The sequence below is a fragment of the Gobius niger genome (genome assembly GCF_951799975.1).
Source record: "Gobius niger genome assembly, chromosome: 16".
Lineage (NCBI taxonomy): Eukaryota > Metazoa > Chordata > Actinopteri > Gobiiformes > Gobiidae > Gobius > Gobius niger.
This window is the reverse complement of record NC_136867.1, coordinates 4,843,303-4,861,636: the sequence shown is the minus strand read 5'-3', so window position 1 is coordinate 4,861,636 and position 18,334 is coordinate 4,843,303. Positions and strand designations below refer to the sequence as shown.

Sequence of the window (18,334 nt, the reverse complement as noted above, 5' to 3'; positions counted from 1 at the left end):
TCAAGTCGCTACCAGGATAAGATGAGATAGAGACAAGGTGGCTGTATTACATTTTTTATATTATATTCAATAAAACATGGCGGGGTTGGATGAAGCACATGTTTACACCTTGTAAAATATAAAATAAGAAAAACAATTGCTTGGCAACACTTTGCACTGTCCATTATTCTTGTAGGTGCTTTGCAAAAAGTTTGAAAAAAAAAAAAAAATCTTGGCACCGATAAACACCAGAGAAGCATTTCAACAAGTCTAGCACAATAGTAATATTTCTAAGTAGCCGGTGTTGCAATTTATCGCAACAAATTATACAAAGAGTAGGTTTCTCGCACGTGAAATATGCAACCGATTCACCCTCAAGGTTTGGATTTAAAAAATGAACCGTTATTTTCCCTGAAGTCTATGGAACTGCAACGATCAGAACCAGTCTTAAAGAAAATCAGTGACTTTAGAAATCCTCCGTGAGTGTGTGGAGATTAGTTGAAGTTCAATCAGCGCAGTAAAAATGACTATTAGAAGCATGAAGAATACTAACAAACGGTTTAAGCTAGCCACTGAGCAGAGGGAGTGAGGTAGTGAGAGCAGAGCCGCACTCGGGACGCCTCTGCAGAAAGGCCGTTCTCTCCCTTTGTGTAACGGGACGACAATATGGCCACCCTCGTCTTAAACCGCTTTACAAATCCACGTTGGCTTGTTCATGGCAGCAGAGTACAAGTACACGCTCCCATCCTGACTCTTTGTACAGTAATTGGCTTGTTGCACAATGTGGCTACGCTAGCTCCTCTGAGCTGCAGTTGTGGGCGCTAGTACTTCCTGTCCGTATTCATTTCCATTAAGATTAGCTTAGACCTGTTCGAATCATCGTATTTCCTAAAGATTCTGTGGTGGACAGTGAGTTCCTGGTAGATGATCACTTCCTGCAGGTGAACAAGTTGCTGTACAGTGTAAATATTTCAGCGGAGGAGACGTCTATGTTTATAAGGATCGGTGAGTTTGTCTTGAAGCTAAAGGCTAACATTAATTTCATGCCTTATACAATTTGAAATAGTGGCAAAAATATAAACTAATCTGCATATAAACCATCATTTCTATCTGTATTTATTTTTATTCATTTTTTTTCATAGCATGTTAGCCTTTAGCTTCAAGACAAACTATCAATCCTTTATGATCACAGGTGTCTCCTCTGAACTCATTGCAACCTACATCAAGGTTTGAACACACAGTAAATGATATATGATCTACCAGGAACTCACTGCTAACCACGTAATCTTTAGAAAATATGATTATTATTCCAGCAGGTCCGAGCTAATCTCTATAGGAAAAGAATACAGACAGGAAGTACTGGCGCTCACAACTTCAGGTCAGAGGAACTAGCATAGCCGTACCGTGCAACAAGTCCATAGAAGCTTAAAAGGGGCTAGATGCAAGCTAGCCATTTTATACTCACTACCACCACCTCAGGTCACACGTGTAACTGCGGCTTCTATATTGAGCTTGTGCATGACGGCGCTTCAGACCCGAATTAACACCTTTTTGAGCGACAGTGCAGGATTTTAGAGGCAGTTGTGGCGTCATTCTACACATTAGGACATTGTAGGAACATGTAGGGGGAGGAAAATACATAATTTTGATATTCTAAACTCTGTATTAAACGTCTATATTCATCAACTCAATATTTATAGATTCATTATCTCTGTTGAAGTGGATGAAATTATTGCCCTCCATTAGTAACCCTACAAAACTTCTATTTTCCAATGGCCTGTGAGTACGGCATAAAACAAGTCACAGTGTTTGGTAGAAATTGGCGTCTGTAAATGTATTCATGGCCACGTACAATAATTTCGTGAAGTCATATGTTACATCGTTGCATAGAGAAGGCAGATAACAGTAAAAGCTGTCCAGTATGTCCTGTTCCTCCCTTGTGTTAGTGTTGACTTGATTTGTCCGTGCGGTTGATGCCAAGTGCTATCTGAATTCCCCGACGCTGATGGACAGTCCCACTTCAGGCTTCCTGGACTTAGTCTGTCCACTTTTCTTCTTTTGCTCAGAGCAGCTGAAGTCTCTGGAATGAGAAAACAGTGCAATTAGGAAGAAAGAAAGAAAGGCAGTGGGTTATGTTGACATTACATTTGCTGTTTTGGGAGCGTTTGGGGGAGTACGGTTCCAAGTAGCTCATGGCTTCTGCAGATTCCATTGATGGGATTTTACTTGTTTAAACGGACCCCATTTTCTCCAGTTTGGCTTTACCTTAATCAAAAAGCTTCTTGGGTAAAAAAACACCAAAATAGCCACAAAAAATGAGAAGAAAACAAGGATGTAAACGCAACAAAAATTCAACTAAAAAATCAACAAAAATGTGACAAAAATGTGACAAAAATGTGACAAAAATTAGACAAAAATTAGACAAAAAATGTGGCAAAAATTCAACAAAAATGACAAAAAATCAACAAAAAATGTACAAAAATTCGACAAAAAATCAACAAAAATGTGACAAAAATTCAACAAAAAGTGACAAAAAGCCTCTGCAGATTCCATTGATCGGATTTTACTTGTTTAACCTCTTAACTCCCACCTGAACGGATCCCATTTTCTCCAGTTTGGCTTTACCCTAATCAAAAAGGTTCTTGGGGAAAAAAACACCAAAATAGCCACAAAAAATGAGAAGAAAACAAGGATGTAAACGCAACAAAAATTCAACTAAAAAATCAACAAAAATGTGACAAAAATGTGACAAAAATGTGACAAAAATTAGACAAAAATTAGACAAAAAATGTGGCAAAAATTCAACAAAAATGACAAAAAATCAACAAAAAATGTACAAAAATTCGACAAAAAATCAACAAAAATGTGACAAAAATTCAACAAAAAGTGACAAAAAGCCTCTGCAGATTCCATTGATCGGATTTTACTTGTTTAACCTCTTAACTCCCACCTGAACGGATCCCATTTTCTCCAGTTTGGCTTTACCCTAATCAAAAAGGTTCTTGGGGAAAAATAGCCACAAAAAATAAGAAAACAAGGATGTAAACGTAACAAAAATGTGAAAAAGATGTGACAAAAACTCAACCAAAGAACCAAAACAAAAATTCAGCAAAAATTCGACAAAAAATCAACAAAAACATGACAAAAATTCAACAAAAAGTGACAAAAAAGTCAACCAAAAATGTGACAAAAATTCAACAAAAATGTGACAAAAATTCGACAAAAACATGACAAAAATTCAACAAAAAGTGACAAAAAGTCAACCAAAAATGTGACAAAAATTCAACAAAAAGTGACAAAAAAGTCAACCAAAAATGTGACAAAAATTCAACAAAAAGTGACAAAAAAGTCAACCAAAAATGTGACAAAAATTCAACAAAAAGTGACAAAAAAGTCAACCAAAAATGTGACAAAAATTCACCAACAAAAGTGACAACAATTCAACAAAAATGTCAGAAAAAACTCAACAAAAATGTGACAAAAATTGAAAAAACAAAAACATTCAACACAGCAACAATGCGAGGAAAAAGATCAGTTTTGTGGGTCTTAGCTTTCAAATGAGGTGTTACACAGGCCTATATAATAGCCAAAGAGGACAGAATGCATTTGGTTTAGGCGGGTGGTAAGAGGTTAAAAGGAGAAATCGTGAACTTTAATCAGTTCATGTGAATCTAAAACAGGCATAAGGTTCCAGTAAAACGTATGTTCAATTAGTAGCATTATCCAGCTGCACAAATGAACTAAGAAGTGATTTTCAGTCAGTTGTACCATTACTCAATCACACTGGTGCGATTGTTGTCAGCTGACAGGACTTGAAGCTATGAGATCAATGTGGCAAGTTTGTGGGAAAGAAAGAAAGAAAAAAAAATCGGACTGACCCTTTCTTTGTCTCTGCCTGCTCCTTTAGCCTCTGCTGACACAGCTTCTCCTCCGTCGTGCAGAAGTCCCTGTTATTGTCAATCAACAGATTCTAGAAAAGATGCACAACGTTGCACTGGATTAACACGGCTACTTCATAGATCCGGCAGGACATTCCGATCTGCAAAGAAAACATTACCTTGATGCCAATGGTGTCTCCGTCCTTCAGATGGAAAGGGGCCCCCAGTAAGGACTCGGTGCGCTTTTTCTTCTTCTTTTTGGAAACTTGCTGATTCTGTGACACAGACCACAACAGTTTTATCAATTGTGACCTACTTTTAGACTTAAAAACTACCTCTGAGCCGCTTATCTCTGGTATTGGATGTAGAAATAGTTGAGAATGATTTGCATAAAGGGCGCTAGTCTCCTATCTGTGAGGGACAAGCTAAAAACAGGCGGATGAGGTGTGAACGGCCAAGTTGTGTAGTGTAGGCAATTTAGGTGCCGAGTACGGAAGCGGGCGATGAGTTAAATATGTAACTCTGTGGACCAACCCGAACACATGCTCTACTTTGCCCCGCCCACTCCTCCTATCGGTCATGCTCTGAGTGAAATACGGGCGGATTTAGCCAATCAGGGAGTTGGTTACCACTTTATAATAGAAATTACAGACTTTTTATACAAAGTCATCAAATGTTATCATAAGACATGCCTGCAGAGGGCGTAAACCTACTCCTACAGTGTAAAGGGAAGTGAAACAATGCCAGCAAGAAAATACTAATGTTTTAGATAGCAAGTCCACATGGAGACAATAGATTTTGCTTAAGGCCAGCACACACGATTTTATATAGAATGGGGGGGTCGACACTGCACGACTGGATTCAGTGCGATTATAGAACGTCTCACACATAACGACTGTCAGAATGTCAGTGTGTCACTCTTACAATTCTCAAACAGGTGATGTTATAACACAGCGTGTCTGTCCTCTCTACGGCTTCATTTCTCCTCCGGCTTCAAAAACTGACCCCAAATCCGCAAAGACAGGCCTGGGTTTGTGAGTGTGGGAAAACGTGTGCATGTCCCGATTGGTCAACAGTGTCAACAATGTCACAACATTGCAGTGCTGGGCTACTGCTACTACGAAGCCTTACACTTGGCTATAGTTCTGGAGATAAAAGTCGGCAGCACGAAGAAGCGGGATGTATTTCACTGGATTTAATAAGAAAAGGAGACGGGCCTCAGCCTCGAGATGGAGGAGGCGGAGGAGACTGTGGAGAAAGCGGAGAGAGGCTAGCTGCTGCTAGCGCCGAGGTGAAGCTGAACGGTTCGTCTCAAAACTCAGTTAGTGCCGCTAACTCTGTACGTGGTTGAAATATAGCTTGAAATGGTGGTTCTCATGAACGTTTGGTGATATAAAGTTGTGCCGTTTCGTGTGGGGCTGTGACCATGGCCATGAAATGAGTTGTTTGTGTCGATGTTTTAACAGTAGTGAAAAGGAGGTGCTGCGGTGTTTTTATTTATTTATTTCACTCTGTCATTGGCTGCTGCATTCTGTGTGTTCGCTTTGGGGACAGTAAAATCACCCACGTCTCTCCTGTGAGTCCGAAATCAGGCTTAAAAATCAAACATGTTTGATTTCCTACGACTGGAGTCTAGTCATGTCTTTCTGCTGATTCGAATGCGAGTCCAGTCGAGACAACCCCCCCCCCCCCCCCCCCCCCACACACACACACACTACGCAACCCGACCCTGTGTGACTGCCTTCGACTAGATATAACTCAAGAAGACTCGGCGCGACGAAGATTTAGAGCAAAATCGGGCATAAAAGTCGTGCACTGTGTGCTGACATTACACTGCCTAAAAAATTGCAGTGCTTGCAATTTGCCAATTGGAACAACTCAAATAACAATTGTGTAATTCTAGAGGCTTATTGTGCAAGCGTTTGTCCAACTGACCCAAGAAGAGATTTCCTCCCAGGCGTGTTTCTCCGGCTGAAACTTGGCCAGCAGCAGAGAGTCGGGGGAGAGTCCGTAGTGCGCGGCCAGGCAGGTGCGCAGAGAGCGAGGGGAGGGGTCTTTGGAAGCGTCCCATGTTAGCTCCTCTGAGGGGTAGTAACGACTCTCTCCGGGAACCCCAATCTTCACGTTGAGCAGCACCTCTTTGGGCCTTGGAAAACAGAAACAAGAAGCTGTAGCTAAAAAAATAGATCATGAGAAATCAAGTTAAGCTAAAATCCTACCCAAGGTCTTCCTCTTTCAGCAGTTGTTGGACGCAGATGTCCGTTCCACTGGTGAGCTTCAGCTTTCTGAAAACACAGTAGGTAATGTCAGGGGCGCAGACAGAAACTTTTCACAAGATTACACACTGAAGAAAACGACTGAATGAATATACACATTTATTAGTATTATCATTGAGATAATTGACAAAGCAATAATATAGGTCTACTTGGAACTAAATCTATATATTAAAAACACAATAAAATCCAGAAACTAGAAGTAAGTTTGGTAAATGCTTCCTGTAGTAATGTGAGGCTCTGTCGGCGTCTTCACAATTAGAGTCTTACTGAAGCGATAACATGATCTGACTTTTATTGCGCACAAGGCCATTTGTAAGGAACTGAGATTCACTGTGTTTTTGGAGAGCGCTTATATTTTCAGACATGGATTGACAACGCATTTTTGAACACGATACACGTTTTAAGGTAGACAAATGAGAAGGACTCGCTTCTTCGCACATGTGCAGGTAAACAAACACACGGTGTGATCCGCACAGAGAGAAGTGGAACTGGGGGGAAAGACACTGACATAAACACCACTGAACTAGAGACAGAGGCTGGGTCTAAAAGCTCTGGACGGAGGAGCCTGGTCGTATTTGTGCAGTGGAGGAGGAGCTGCTAATATCGTCATATCGTTTACCTGAGCGTGAGCTGCGATCCCCTGAGTACCCGCGCCAGCCTCTTCCCCTCCACCTGCCACACCCGCATGAACGCCGTGGTGGGCGCGCACAGGTCCGACAGAGCGGGCAGCGTCATCACCTGGAGCGAGGGGCAGAAAAGAAAAGAAAGGTAGAGAAATAGCTCAAACACGCCACGAGAGGCCGTGGGCGGTACCTGTGTTTTGAGCTCGTCCAGCGTGGCCTCGTCCGATATCTCCGCGCAGCCCGCGTCCCAGAGCGGCGGCGAGCTGCAGCCGCACAGAGAGGCATGATGGGACTCCTCTGCAGAGCCGTTTACAGCGCCCACACCCACAAACGAGCGCACGCACAGTTTCAGGAAACCCTACGCGGACACAAACGGCCTGTAAGCGAGGGATTACAGCTCTGTAGGCATGTTGTGTGTGTCTCGTGCACCTTTGGGGGCAGTTGGCCTTCAGTGATGATGAGGGTCTCTCCGTTGCTTATCTTGAGCTCAGGCAGTGGTGCATCCTGGGTAGTAAATGCATTTGGTTCAATAATTATTATAACCTGGGCCTCAGCTATTGTATATACGGCGTACAGGGATAACCAACCACGCTACGATATCTTTTATTTACATGTTGATATTCTTTAATCCCGCTCAGGAACACCGTCAGGACAGTAGAGGGCAGCACTTGGGCCAAACGCTGTCACGCCAATACATTACTTTTAATGTATTGGCGTGCTGAACCGAGAGGATCTTTTTCCTCATGTCATCAGATTTTTTTCCCGTCATTTTTTTGTTGGGTATTCAACTCATTTTTGTCATTTTTTTGTCACATTTTTGTCAATGTTTTAGTCAATTTTTTTTAATCACATTTTTGTCTCTTTTTTGTCAATATTTTTTTTTTTTGTCATTTTTTTTGTCAAATTTTTATCACATTTTTGTTATTTTTTTGTTACATTTTGTCATTTTTTTGTCACATTTTTGTCATTTTTTGTCAAATTTTTATCACATTTTTGTAATTATTTTGTCACATTTTTGTCATTTTTTGTCATTTTTTCGTCAATTTTTTGTGACATTTGTGTGACATTTTTGCCACTTTTTCATCAATTTTTTGTCACTTTTTTGTCAATTTTTCGTCACTTTTTTGTCAATGTTTTTTCACTTTTTTGTCACATTTCCATCATTGTTTTTCGTCTCAGTTTTGTTGCTATTTTCACAGCTTTTTTCCAGAAGCTTTTGGACTGGGGCAAAGCCAAACTGGAGAAAATCTGCTCGGTTCAGGTGGGAGTTAAGGGGTAAATGATAATTATGAATGAGATGAAATGCTTATTCTATTTCTTTTGGAAACCGGGCTGTGGTTTGTGTTTTTAAATATAAATGAGGTGATGCCACTGACACCAAAGGGTAAACTGGCCCATTTGCAGTAAGTCAGGGATCATTTATTCACTTCAGAAAACGGGGGACAATGCACATGAAAACAAATATGAAAATGTGACTTTGAATAGCAACTTTGGACACAAACATGTGAGTAAAACCTGATCGTTTTCTGGAGTACAAAAGAGCAAAGGATTTTTTCCAAAGCATGTTAGCTCCAATGCCTTGCAGAAAGAATAAGCATGGCTCTCATCTCTAACAATCAAATGTTTGGGGTTTGAAAGAGGTAAATGTTAAAAAATATGCAGCACATTTTGTCTAGATAAATCAATTCGCGCTGCGTTGTGTGTCAAATTGCTGTTGTTTTTTGTCATATTTAATTTTAATCTATTTTTACATATGCCTTCTAGTTTATAGTTTTTTAAGTTTTTATAGATTATTATTTATCTCTACCAAGTTTTTTTAGTTTTTATGTTTGCACTGAAGATAATTCCTCGTTTGTGAATCTGTTCACTGACAATGGCAATAAACCGATTCTGACAGTGACGGTTATTCCATCAGTGGATTTCTTCTTCCCTGATGGCTCGGTCATATTCCAAGATGACGACGCCAAGACTGATCAGGCTCACATTGTGGAAAAAGTGGTACAGGGAGCAAGACGCGCATACTTTTGTGCTGGGAAAGGCTTTGAGCAGTGATCACACTCTCCCATCATCAATACAAGACCTTTGTGAAAGATTTATGCAACACTTATTGAAACAACGCCACAGCGAATGGTGGAATATGAAGAGCATGTGAGCTTTGTTAGTGTAAAATGTTGGATAAACACACACACCTCGTCCATCAGTGGTTCTCCGACCTCCTCACACCAGTCGAGCCTTCTAAGGTGCCAACTGGTGCCTAGGAAAAACAGGCATACGTTATAAATAAAATAAAAAAAACCTTTACAAATGGAAAACAGTAAGAAATGAAACCACACATTTACCATCGAGCCCAACTGCATCCAGCATTAGCTTCAGACACTGGGGAAGAAAGTCCAGAACGTTAAAAGTGGGTTCGTTTTGCTAATACCGTCAAAGTCCCACTTTAATAACACACCTCTTTGGCCGTGCAAGTCTTTTCCACAATTATGTCCATCTCTGCACCAGCAGAGGGCGCCGCTCCCACAGAAAAACTCAAGAAAAGCTGCAATTAAAACAGCCCACATGAATCACTCACTTTGCAAGGCATTTTTACGGCGCTATAGCTACACATGAAATCAATATAAAGTGGGAGTCATGCAGCTGCGAGTACAAAGCGCACCTGGGAGGCCTCGGGGGCACGTCCGCGGCACAGCGTCAGTGTGGTCATGAGGCGAACGCCTGCCTCTCGGACGCTCTGCTCCTCGCAAACTGCACGGAAAGTTTAAGGGAGAAAGCTGTGGTAAAAAAGTTCTAAAGAAGAATATAACGAGCGGGGGGAAGTACCGCAGTGAAGGAAGGAGTGAGGTAACAGACGTGATACCTGGAGGCAGGAGTTTCCCCGCGCAGTCCACCTGTCTCAGGCAGTACTCCGCACCTGGTCAGGAAAACACATGCAGGTGTGAGGAGGGAAGCCAGAGCGCAAAGAAAGACTTACAGATGAGAACGTTTGTAATGTTTGTTTCGGTGGAGGCAATATAAAGCACTTTTATCTTGTATTTTTCTTTTTTTCTTTCTTCTTTCTTTCTTTTTTTGTTTGTTATTTAGGATTTCTCTTACAACATTATCCATTTATGTCTCCAGGTAAACATGTTTAAATCAGAAGAGTTCATTAAGTGTATGTTAATTTACCCATATATAGGACCTATAATAAAAAGCATTGCAAATATATCGTGGTTTATTTCTGGTTTTTCAAACTAATACTCTTGAGCTTTGATGTTTCTCGGAATACAACCGAAAACATTATTCACGTCTACATAAAATGCATGTTTTTTTTTCATGATATGATAAAATGCAGTTATACTTAAGCCCAGAAGGGTGCACACGTCCTCAAAGCCGCAGGGCAAAACACAAGTGTCAAACAGGTATGTATTGGCAAACATGCTAATCAGCGCGAGGCAGAAAGTTTGGCCACAGTCGGGATGAGTGAATTAGCCTGGCCATCTCCAGACAAAATATCACAAGTTATATTTGGTCTGGGGACCACCAATTCATTTTCTCGTAGGAGCGGTGTGGTTTACGACTGTCCATAGCGTTTATTGGGCGCTACGAATGTGTCTGCACGTAGCCACAGCCAATCGTATCATCGCATCAGATGATGTACGACATACCCGCTGTAAACTTTCAAGCTGAACTATTTAGAACACGGCCTAAAGCTTGATCAAAAGATGGAGTCACTGCTGCCATGTTGGATCTGTAAATAAACTTAAAAAAGCTCTGCCCCCCTCCGCTGCAGGTGAGGGGTGTGTTGGGGGTGCACAGTGAGACCATTTCTTCTTTTGCGGGACAAAGTTAACCATTTCGGGCCAGCAAAATGGATTTAAGGTTTCTGAACAACATGTCCTTCTTGTTTGACGTCTTAGGTATAATGAGCTATTTTATATGCTTGATCCTATGTTTTTGTGTATTTGCATTTTTGTGCCCGTTAAGAGGCCGTGTTACAAGTCATTCCCTTATTCCTAAAATGATATGAAGTTAATGTTCTTGCCTTCCAATGTCTGCTGCTCCAGTTCCTGTATTTTCTCCAGGGCTCTCTGCTTGACGTCACTTAACAGCTGTTAAAAGATAGTCGTTCATCTCAGTTGCATCATAAATAAAGTGAAGTTTCAGCAACAATGGGACTTACCGTGTTTCCTGTGGCGAGCACTTTGACCTTCTTTGGCTCCTCCTCTTTCAGCCCCTGCCGTATGCTGGGCTGATGCTCCACCTGAAGCCAGCGGCAGTCAGACGGCGTAGTTACGGTCACCACGTCTCCGTTCAGAGAGAACACACTGCAAAGAAACTTCAGAGTAAGGGCATGGGGCCTCACAGTGGGCGACTAATGGACATCAAACTTAAACCTACCTGCTGTCAAAGGACTGAGGCTCCAGCACCAGCAGGGCGTCTCCATCCTTCAGAGACAGCTCCTTCAGGGTGCGGTGCATGTCGTCCGGCGGGAACACCCTCCAGCCGCTGGCCCCACCGCCCTCCCCTGCCCCGGGCTCCGCCCTCCTCCTCCCCTTATGCTCCTGACACAGCAGACTCTCCTTGGGCTCACCCAGGGCCTGCTTCACCTCCCCCAGGGTGGCACCGCCCGCAAACCCCCTGGCCTCCTTCCTCAGGCCGGGCGCTTGGCTCTCACGAGGGCCCCGTCCATTGGTCAGGCCAGGCTCCTCCAGGTCCATGTCGTCCTCTGCGTCAGGGCACAGAGAGGGGCGGACGACGGTGAGCAGCACGGGCTCCCACTCAGCTCCGGTCAGGACGGGCGCACCGCAGACCTCAAGAGCAAACACACAGGGAGTCATTAAGACCAACCACAGCATTGGAACGAGCAATAAGAATACACTTTTATACATTTACGAGAGCGACTGAGTGAAAAACCTTTAGAGCACAATTGATATTTGACTTTTTGGAGATACTGTATAAATGTACCTCTTTGCCGTTCCACACAAACAGAGCCGTGTTGTTTGTAATGCCTGCGCTGTACAATGACACCTCATCATCTGGAAGAACAGAGAAAAACATGCTTTAACAACATGAACATGCATCATCACATCATCCATTCCAAGCTTGGTTCATACATCTGTACATTTCATTTGTTGACAATGTACTTTTGGATGTGCTTGTACTAGGGGTGGGCCACATCGTATCGCAATATCATTTTTTAATATTGCTGTAATTTTTCATATCATGGTAATTTTTTATATGGTTGTGGACACGATATAATTCATGTTCCGCTCAGCTCCATCAGAGCAGCATAAACACTGACTGTAGGACACACGGAGACAGGTTCCTAAGCAGTTTACATCCTTCATTTCATTTTACTTTTTGAGTGCACTGCAAAAAGTAATGAACTAGATCAGTATAAACATCTCAATTTGAGCACAATAATCCAAATTTTAGTTGTTTTGACTAGTTAAGAAGTTCTTGGGCATTTGTCCTAGATTATTTCACTTGTTCTGAGATGTTTCTGACTCGTTTCGATACATTTCGTCCTTATTTCAGGTCATTTTCTTTGCCAATGGGGTAAGGAAATTGGTCTTATCTCAGTGGCAATTTTACTTTCTTATTTCAAGCGAGATTTACCCTAGAACTGGTCTGAAATGTCCTCAAACAAGCAAAGTAAACTAGGTCCGATCAGAAAAAGTGTCTAAATGAGTGAAAACCGACAAAAACAGGATGCATTTCCTCAATTCAAGTCATTTAAGCCAATGCTTGATATTAACTTTTTGCAGTAAAGATAATATTTGCGAGGAAATTAGTATGCTCCTTTTTATATTGTGATATGGAATTTAGGCCATATCGCCCTGCCCGAGCTTGCACGCACTATACATATCCCCCCTGATCCCATCCCCCCCTGCTCCTACCAGTGAGGGTGTTGTATAAGTGAAGTCCAGCTGGAAGACTCTTGGCCACGGTCAGAGCCATGTCTCCATCCCAGGGGTCCTGCATCTTTGTATGGAAAACACATGCGTTTGCACACATACAAACAAACATCCTTCCTTCATTTGTGGTAAAACTACTACAGTACTCATGAATACCTGGTAAATAGTTAAGCGCAGGTCTCCCACGGTCTTCCTGCGGTCGAAGCTCAGGGTGCTGGTGTCGCCCTGTTCCTTGCAGACCGCCTGGAGCGCTCCGTTTTCCAGCCTGTACAACGGGGCCAAGTGCAGGTGCAGCTCGATCGTGTTGCTGGTGGATTCAAACTCCTCTCTGCAACAACGGTGATCACAGTGAATAGACGAGACACAAAGGTACAGCTTTCGAAATGAATTAAAAAAACACGACGTACCGGATCTGCTGCATCTTAATGTTTTCCTCTTGGGCCATTTGGATGAGCTCAGGGGGAACTTTATACTGGGGATTGTTCAGTGCTGCAATCAGGGAAAAAATGGCAAGGTAAGGTTTTTGGGTTTGTATTGCAGCCAAATGGCACAGGGAAGAATGTATTCAATTAAATTCCATTCCAGCCTTTACGGTCTCAAGCAGGGCGTGCAATTTTAGAAATATTTCAAAACAGGGAGACTTTTGCAAGGAAGAATCGGCAAAAACTACAATTTTACACAGCAATATATACTCTAGAATTGAAAGACTCTTGGCTGCCTATAGAGCGTGGCCTTTTCTCCCTTTCCTGTTAATCTGAAAATGCAAAAGATGAAAAGAAAATGTTGGTCTGTAAATGCAGTAAATTAGAATAACTGCCTTGCATAGAATGTCTCTCTCAAAATGGCTGTAGCGAATGTCTTGAAATAGGCCTCTGTCTCTTTAAGAACCTCTGACCCTAGTATCACTTTTTTTGTTCGTTTTTGTCAGACACTAAGGTTAGAGATGTTAAAGATCTTTTACCTTTACATGTTTCAGCCGCCATCTGCAGGCCGTCATCAGAAGTATCACCGGCGCGTGGTGACGTGTCACTTATCAGCTGTTCTTACTTTCGAGGCGTGGGGGCGTGACCAGTCTGTCGGACCTGTTGGGACCGTCAGACTGGTCACGCCTCGGAAGTAAGAACAGCTGATAAGTGACACGTCACCACGCGCCGGTGATACTTCTGATGACGGCCTGCAGATGGCGGCTGAAACATGTAAAGGTAAAAGATCTTTAACATCTCTAACCTTAGTGTCTGACAAAAACGAACAAAAAAAGTGATACTAGAACACAAGTAGACACAATGAACGTTACGAAGTTTATAACCTCTGACCCTTTCTGACACGCCCCCTCCACACGCTGTCTGTGGCATCAGTGGTGAGGGGGTTCTGCTGAGGAGCAGTGGTTGGTTACTCGGCGGGTGACGAAAGCTCGGAGGCGTCTCCAGGAGGTGGGGGCGTTCCTAGGAGGACTCAGGCAAACCTATCCCTAAAATGGCCGCCATCAGAGTTTTTACAGATTACTCAAAAATACGTGAATGTGCCAAGGCAACACTTCAGGCATGTTTTTAATGAGGGAATGTCATAACATGATGGAAAGCTTGAAAAAGTCGATTTTGCATAATACCCCCCCTTTAACAGACTGACCACAGTGGACTAAACTTTAGGGCCATCATTCGGAGTGTATTTGTAATGAATTGTGTCAATCAAGTCCAGTCCAGAGCTGTGTGTTGACCTTGAGTGGGCCTGTGCAGCTGTGCTCTCCTGTAGAACAGCATGTAGGCGCTCTCTTTGCCCTGGAACTGCTTCTCTATGTCCGACTCCCTGATGGCGGTCACAGCGGAGTCGTTCAGGTCGAACCAGTGGCTGCTCTGAAAACAGACAAACTGGGTGTTATTGTAAAGATTTTCCCACGACCGCTCATCAGTCTGAAAAGGCCTGTTATGAATCTATTTTACCTCTGGCTCTGCCTCCTGGTCACATCCCGTCGGTGCTTCAGTGGCTTCATGTTGTTGGGTGAGTGCACAGTCAGCACTCTGAGGATTCTCTGGTCCAGAGGGGTCTGTCACCGGGCTGGGGGGGTTCGTCTTCAGAGCCACTCGAGTGCCACCGGACATCATTATGAAGGTATCGCCGTGGGACTGCAGGAACTAAACAAAACCATCTTTTATTATCGTCTTATGAAGATGACTGTGAATAAAAGAGGCAGAGAAATGTACCTTTCCTATGGCCCCGTATTGCTTTTTAAACTTCTTATTCCATGAGAAACCAAACCTATCCATGAGTTTCTGGCCGAGTTGGTCCACGAGAACGCTCTTGGAGGGATCCTGGAGGAGTTGGAAATGAGTTTTTATACATAGCACTGAGCATTATGCACCAACAATCCAACATACCTGTCCAACAATAACAGAGAGGATGGACAAAGGATCGTCCTCCTGTGGCTTTGACTCACAAACTTTAGCTTCACTTATTTTCTTCTTTGTCTTGGGTTTAGATTCCTCTTCCTTGGACGAATGAGAGAAAGGAGAGAGGTTACCTAAACAGTTCAATTGGTATAGTAATTGTGAGCAGTTACTCACAGGAGGCTCCCACTGGCCGAGCTGGTCTATGTCTTTAATATAAACGTGGTAATGTCCGCCATAGCAGCCGCCCTTGTGGATGATGACGGAGAATAACTCGTAGGAGTAATCAGAGTCATCCCCCTCCGTCTGGAACACGGACATTTAAAATGAGGTTTTAATAAAAAAGGACATCACTAACCAGATGAAGTTTACACGCACACCTGTTCACAGAAGGGCCGGAGGTTGATGCTGAGGGGAAAGCTGTAGCGGCCAGTCTCTTTGTATCGCTCACATTTGGTAAAATCAAAGCTGAATCTCAGCAGAGACATGGTTATGAATGGGGGGAGCTTCTTCATCTTTGCAGACTAAAATAGATGTTTAAAAACATATGTAACAAAGGAGATCATCATACATTGTTAGTGTATATTTCTCCACATATTTAAAGCTGACTGACCTTTGCAGCAGTGACCAGCTTGTTACACTGAGCACAGCGATACAGATTATTACCCTCGAATAACTCCTCCTCCACAAACATGTTCCACAGCGCCTCCTCCAGGCTGGACACTCCACAGACACACACTGTCAGGTCCAGAAAGTCCTCCTGCGAGGGAAAATGTAATCGTTTCCATGAAGATGTATAAATAAAAAGGTTGTTTGAACATTAGAGACCCACCTGCCTCTGGCTGACATTCCCACACTCCTTGCACACAATGCTGTTGACAATAGTGCCGTGGTACAGCCTGTTAATGAAGGCACTACCTCTGGTGCCCACAAGGGAGTGCTCCAAGGCACTGAACAGAATCCTGTTGAGCTCCTGCACATCCTGTTGGTTTGTCCCCTGAAAGTAAGACAACCATGAGGACAGGCACACACTTGCATTTTTGTGTGTGGTTAAGAAACTAATGTATCATTGAGCATTAACAACAGTACATTTAGTGCGTTTTGAATTCATTTTGTATGACCTTAAAACAAGGTCAGCTTATTTATTCAACTTTTTCATGACTATAAAACCAAAACACATATTTCCAATGTTAATTGTTCATGGATTACATATACGTATGTATATTGTACAAATGTAAATGTAACTTTTAAATTTAAGTGTGACTATAGGCAGAGGATATTTGCTATAGCAGGGCTGAGTGACATTGAAGTGTGTATGTGTATATTTTTGTATGAACAGAATGAAAAAGATGTGCCTTGGTATAAATCGCTAGTACCATATGGTGTGTATTTATTTTTGTACAACTTTAAATGATAAATCCTTTAAGACATTTTTGTACGATCATAAACGATTATTTTAATCCACAAAGATAGACTCATGCATCGATGTCTTGCTTGAGTGTAGCTGAAAGTTTATGTGATGTTCCTTGAATGAGAGATAAGGGGTGGGTTTATTATCAGTTCTTTGACCTTCTTCCTACTCTTTCTGAACACAATAGGCTTGTTTGAAATGCTTTTCTCCTCAAATGAATAAATCAATCAATCAAATGAGTTCAGACTAAACAGGTCCATATATGAGATATGGTGTTCTTAACCAATTATTGTTCCTATAATTGTTAATATTGGTCTTACCATTTTGGCATTAAATGTGGCAATGTAATAATAGACAACGCCACCATGATCCATCGCTCTGGTTTCAGCTACTGATTTAGTTTTATACGTTTTATGTTTTATGTCACACGTCTGCACCGAGAAAAAATCCTAGTTTGGGAACCTGTTCCCAAACAATGGCTATAAAAACTGATTATTTTTTTTTAAGTCTTTGTTACATTGATGAGAAATGGGGGTGGGATTGGCTTGGTGGGTGGAGCTTGCTTCTTTTAGTGTTGAATGTATTTTGATATGACATGTGAACATATGAACCATGTGAATTGTGTGTCTCCCTTGTGCTCCATTGTGGAATGCCTTGCCTGAAACTAATTAATCAAAATAATAATAATGCCAGTGTCGGATCAATAGTTGTTCACAAGTAAAAGAAGAGTGAAATCCCCCATGACAGCAGGTGTTCTGCACAGGCCACTCTCATGTACACAGAGACAAAGAGCAGACCTCAGTGCTGTTCCAGCCGAAGCTGTCCGTGAGGTCAGCCGTGGTGGCGCTCTGATGGTCGACCAGCAGCAGGCGGGCGAACAGTCTCTGCAGCTGCAGAGGGATCACCCTCACCTGTTCACACAGAATATGTTCTGTTAATGACAAGGAGTCACCATTACATTGGTTTGTGACATTTGTGACACTTTCTTTGGTCCCAGGTTTGTCTTTGTCTTCTAGACGTCCCAGTTCCTCAGGTCCCAGACTGAACAGCTCCTCTGTCAAAGAAGCAAACACTGACAGCATCATGGCAGCACAGGGATCACAGTCATGTATGATCCATGCATTCCTCACCTCTGAACTCTGGGGTGAACAGCAGGGTCTGCAGGAGGGAGTTGAGGTAGCAGGTGCCTCCCTGGTTCTTGATGCCGCACAGATTGCTTCTTCCTCGGGGTGGAGGCGGTTCCTCGGGCCCTTTCAGGACTCTGCCCTTGGAGGAAATAGAAGAAGAGCCTTCTTCTTCCTCCTCCACAAAAAGATTGCCAAACATGCTGTGTTTGCCGAGTTTGCTCCGATGGCTCGGCCTGGACGTGTTGTGTGATCGCACTCCTGTGCCCTCTTGCTATCTCATCTTGGTCTTTCCGAGTTCTGTGTTGATAATGGCGGGACTGACTCTGAAATAACAAGATTTGATGGGGCTGAACATAGCGAATATTACCGGATATGAGAGCGGTGTACGAGCTAATGTGCTCTTCTAAGCCCAGTGGCTGAACAAAGGCAAAACTGAAACTGATACGAGTGTTGACAGCTCAGCGAAAATGGAAATGTACGGTCAGAGGCTCGCGCCTGACGGCGGCTCAAATACCGGTCACGTACTGAGTCGTCCTCAGGAACCTCCGGTATTTAGCTCAAATGTCGCCTTAGCGTGTCGCACCGGCCCCGTGTCCCTTTAGGAAACCGAAAAACGAGGGCGCATGAAACGTAAATAAAAATACCGTCGGTGGACAGTAGGCCGCCATGTTGGTTTCTGCAGAGGATGCAGTGTTGCATTGTGGTACTTGTAGTTGAAACACACAGATCTGTTTTATGCATCGTTTTATGGAGGAGCCATGG

The 18,334-nt window shown here is 42.9% G+C and overlaps 1 protein-coding gene across 2 annotated transcripts; it reads right to left on the bottom strand.

Annotated features, from left to right (window-relative positions):
- Positions 1 to 1,700: 1,700 nt before the first annotated feature.
- On the bottom strand, positions 1,701 to 18,246 carry usp40 (ubiquitin specific peptidase 40). 2 transcript variants are annotated; one of them, XM_079574100.1, is made up of 31 exons: positions 18,098 to 18,246; positions 17,576 to 17,895; positions 17,243 to 17,499; positions 15,867 to 16,031; positions 15,648 to 15,794; positions 15,415 to 15,558; positions 15,212 to 15,340; positions 15,026 to 15,136; positions 14,852 to 14,959; positions 14,591 to 14,782; positions 14,368 to 14,503; positions 13,061 to 13,142; positions 12,810 to 12,981; positions 12,636 to 12,720; positions 11,701 to 11,771; positions 11,134 to 11,546; positions 10,916 to 11,060; positions 10,778 to 10,844; positions 9,614 to 9,667; positions 9,413 to 9,501; positions 9,209 to 9,295; positions 9,090 to 9,132; positions 8,946 to 9,010; positions 7,186 to 7,260; positions 6,947 to 7,114; positions 6,753 to 6,871; positions 6,077 to 6,142; positions 5,793 to 6,003; positions 4,037 to 4,132; positions 3,858 to 3,949; positions 1,701 to 2,059 (listed from the first exon to the last, which is right to left on the bottom strand). In XM_079574100.1, exons 2-31 carry the CDS (start codon positions 17,769 to 17,771, stop codon positions 1,963 to 1,965), a joined length of 3,882 nt encoding a protein of 1,293 aa, XP_079430226.1. In that variant the 5' UTR covers positions 17,772 to 17,895; positions 18,098 to 18,246; the 3' UTR covers positions 1,701 to 1,962. The 2 variants fall into 2 exon arrangements, with proteins under 2 accessions (XP_079430226.1, XP_079430227.1); XM_079574101.1 differs by having other exon boundaries at positions 9,096 to 9,132; positions 17,576 to 18,246.
- Positions 18,247 to 18,334: the final 88 nt, after the last annotated feature.

What these genes read in the sequence shown, in the direction of transcription:
- usp40 (XM_079574100.1), bottom strand. Translation starts at nt 17,771, where the DNA reads ATGTTTGGCAATCTTTTTGTGGAGGAGGAAGAAGAAGGCTCTTCTTCT. An exon ending in GTTCACCCCAGAGTTCAGAG is followed by an intron (nt 17,500 to 17,575) that starts GTGAGGAATGCA and finishes CTTCTTTGACAG; the next exon opens with AGGAGCTGTTCAGTCTGGGA. An exon ending in GCTGCACAGGCCCACTCAAG is followed by an intron (nt 13,143 to 14,367) that starts GTCAACACACAG and finishes CCCTGATTGCAG; the next exon opens with CACTGAACAATCCCCAGTAT.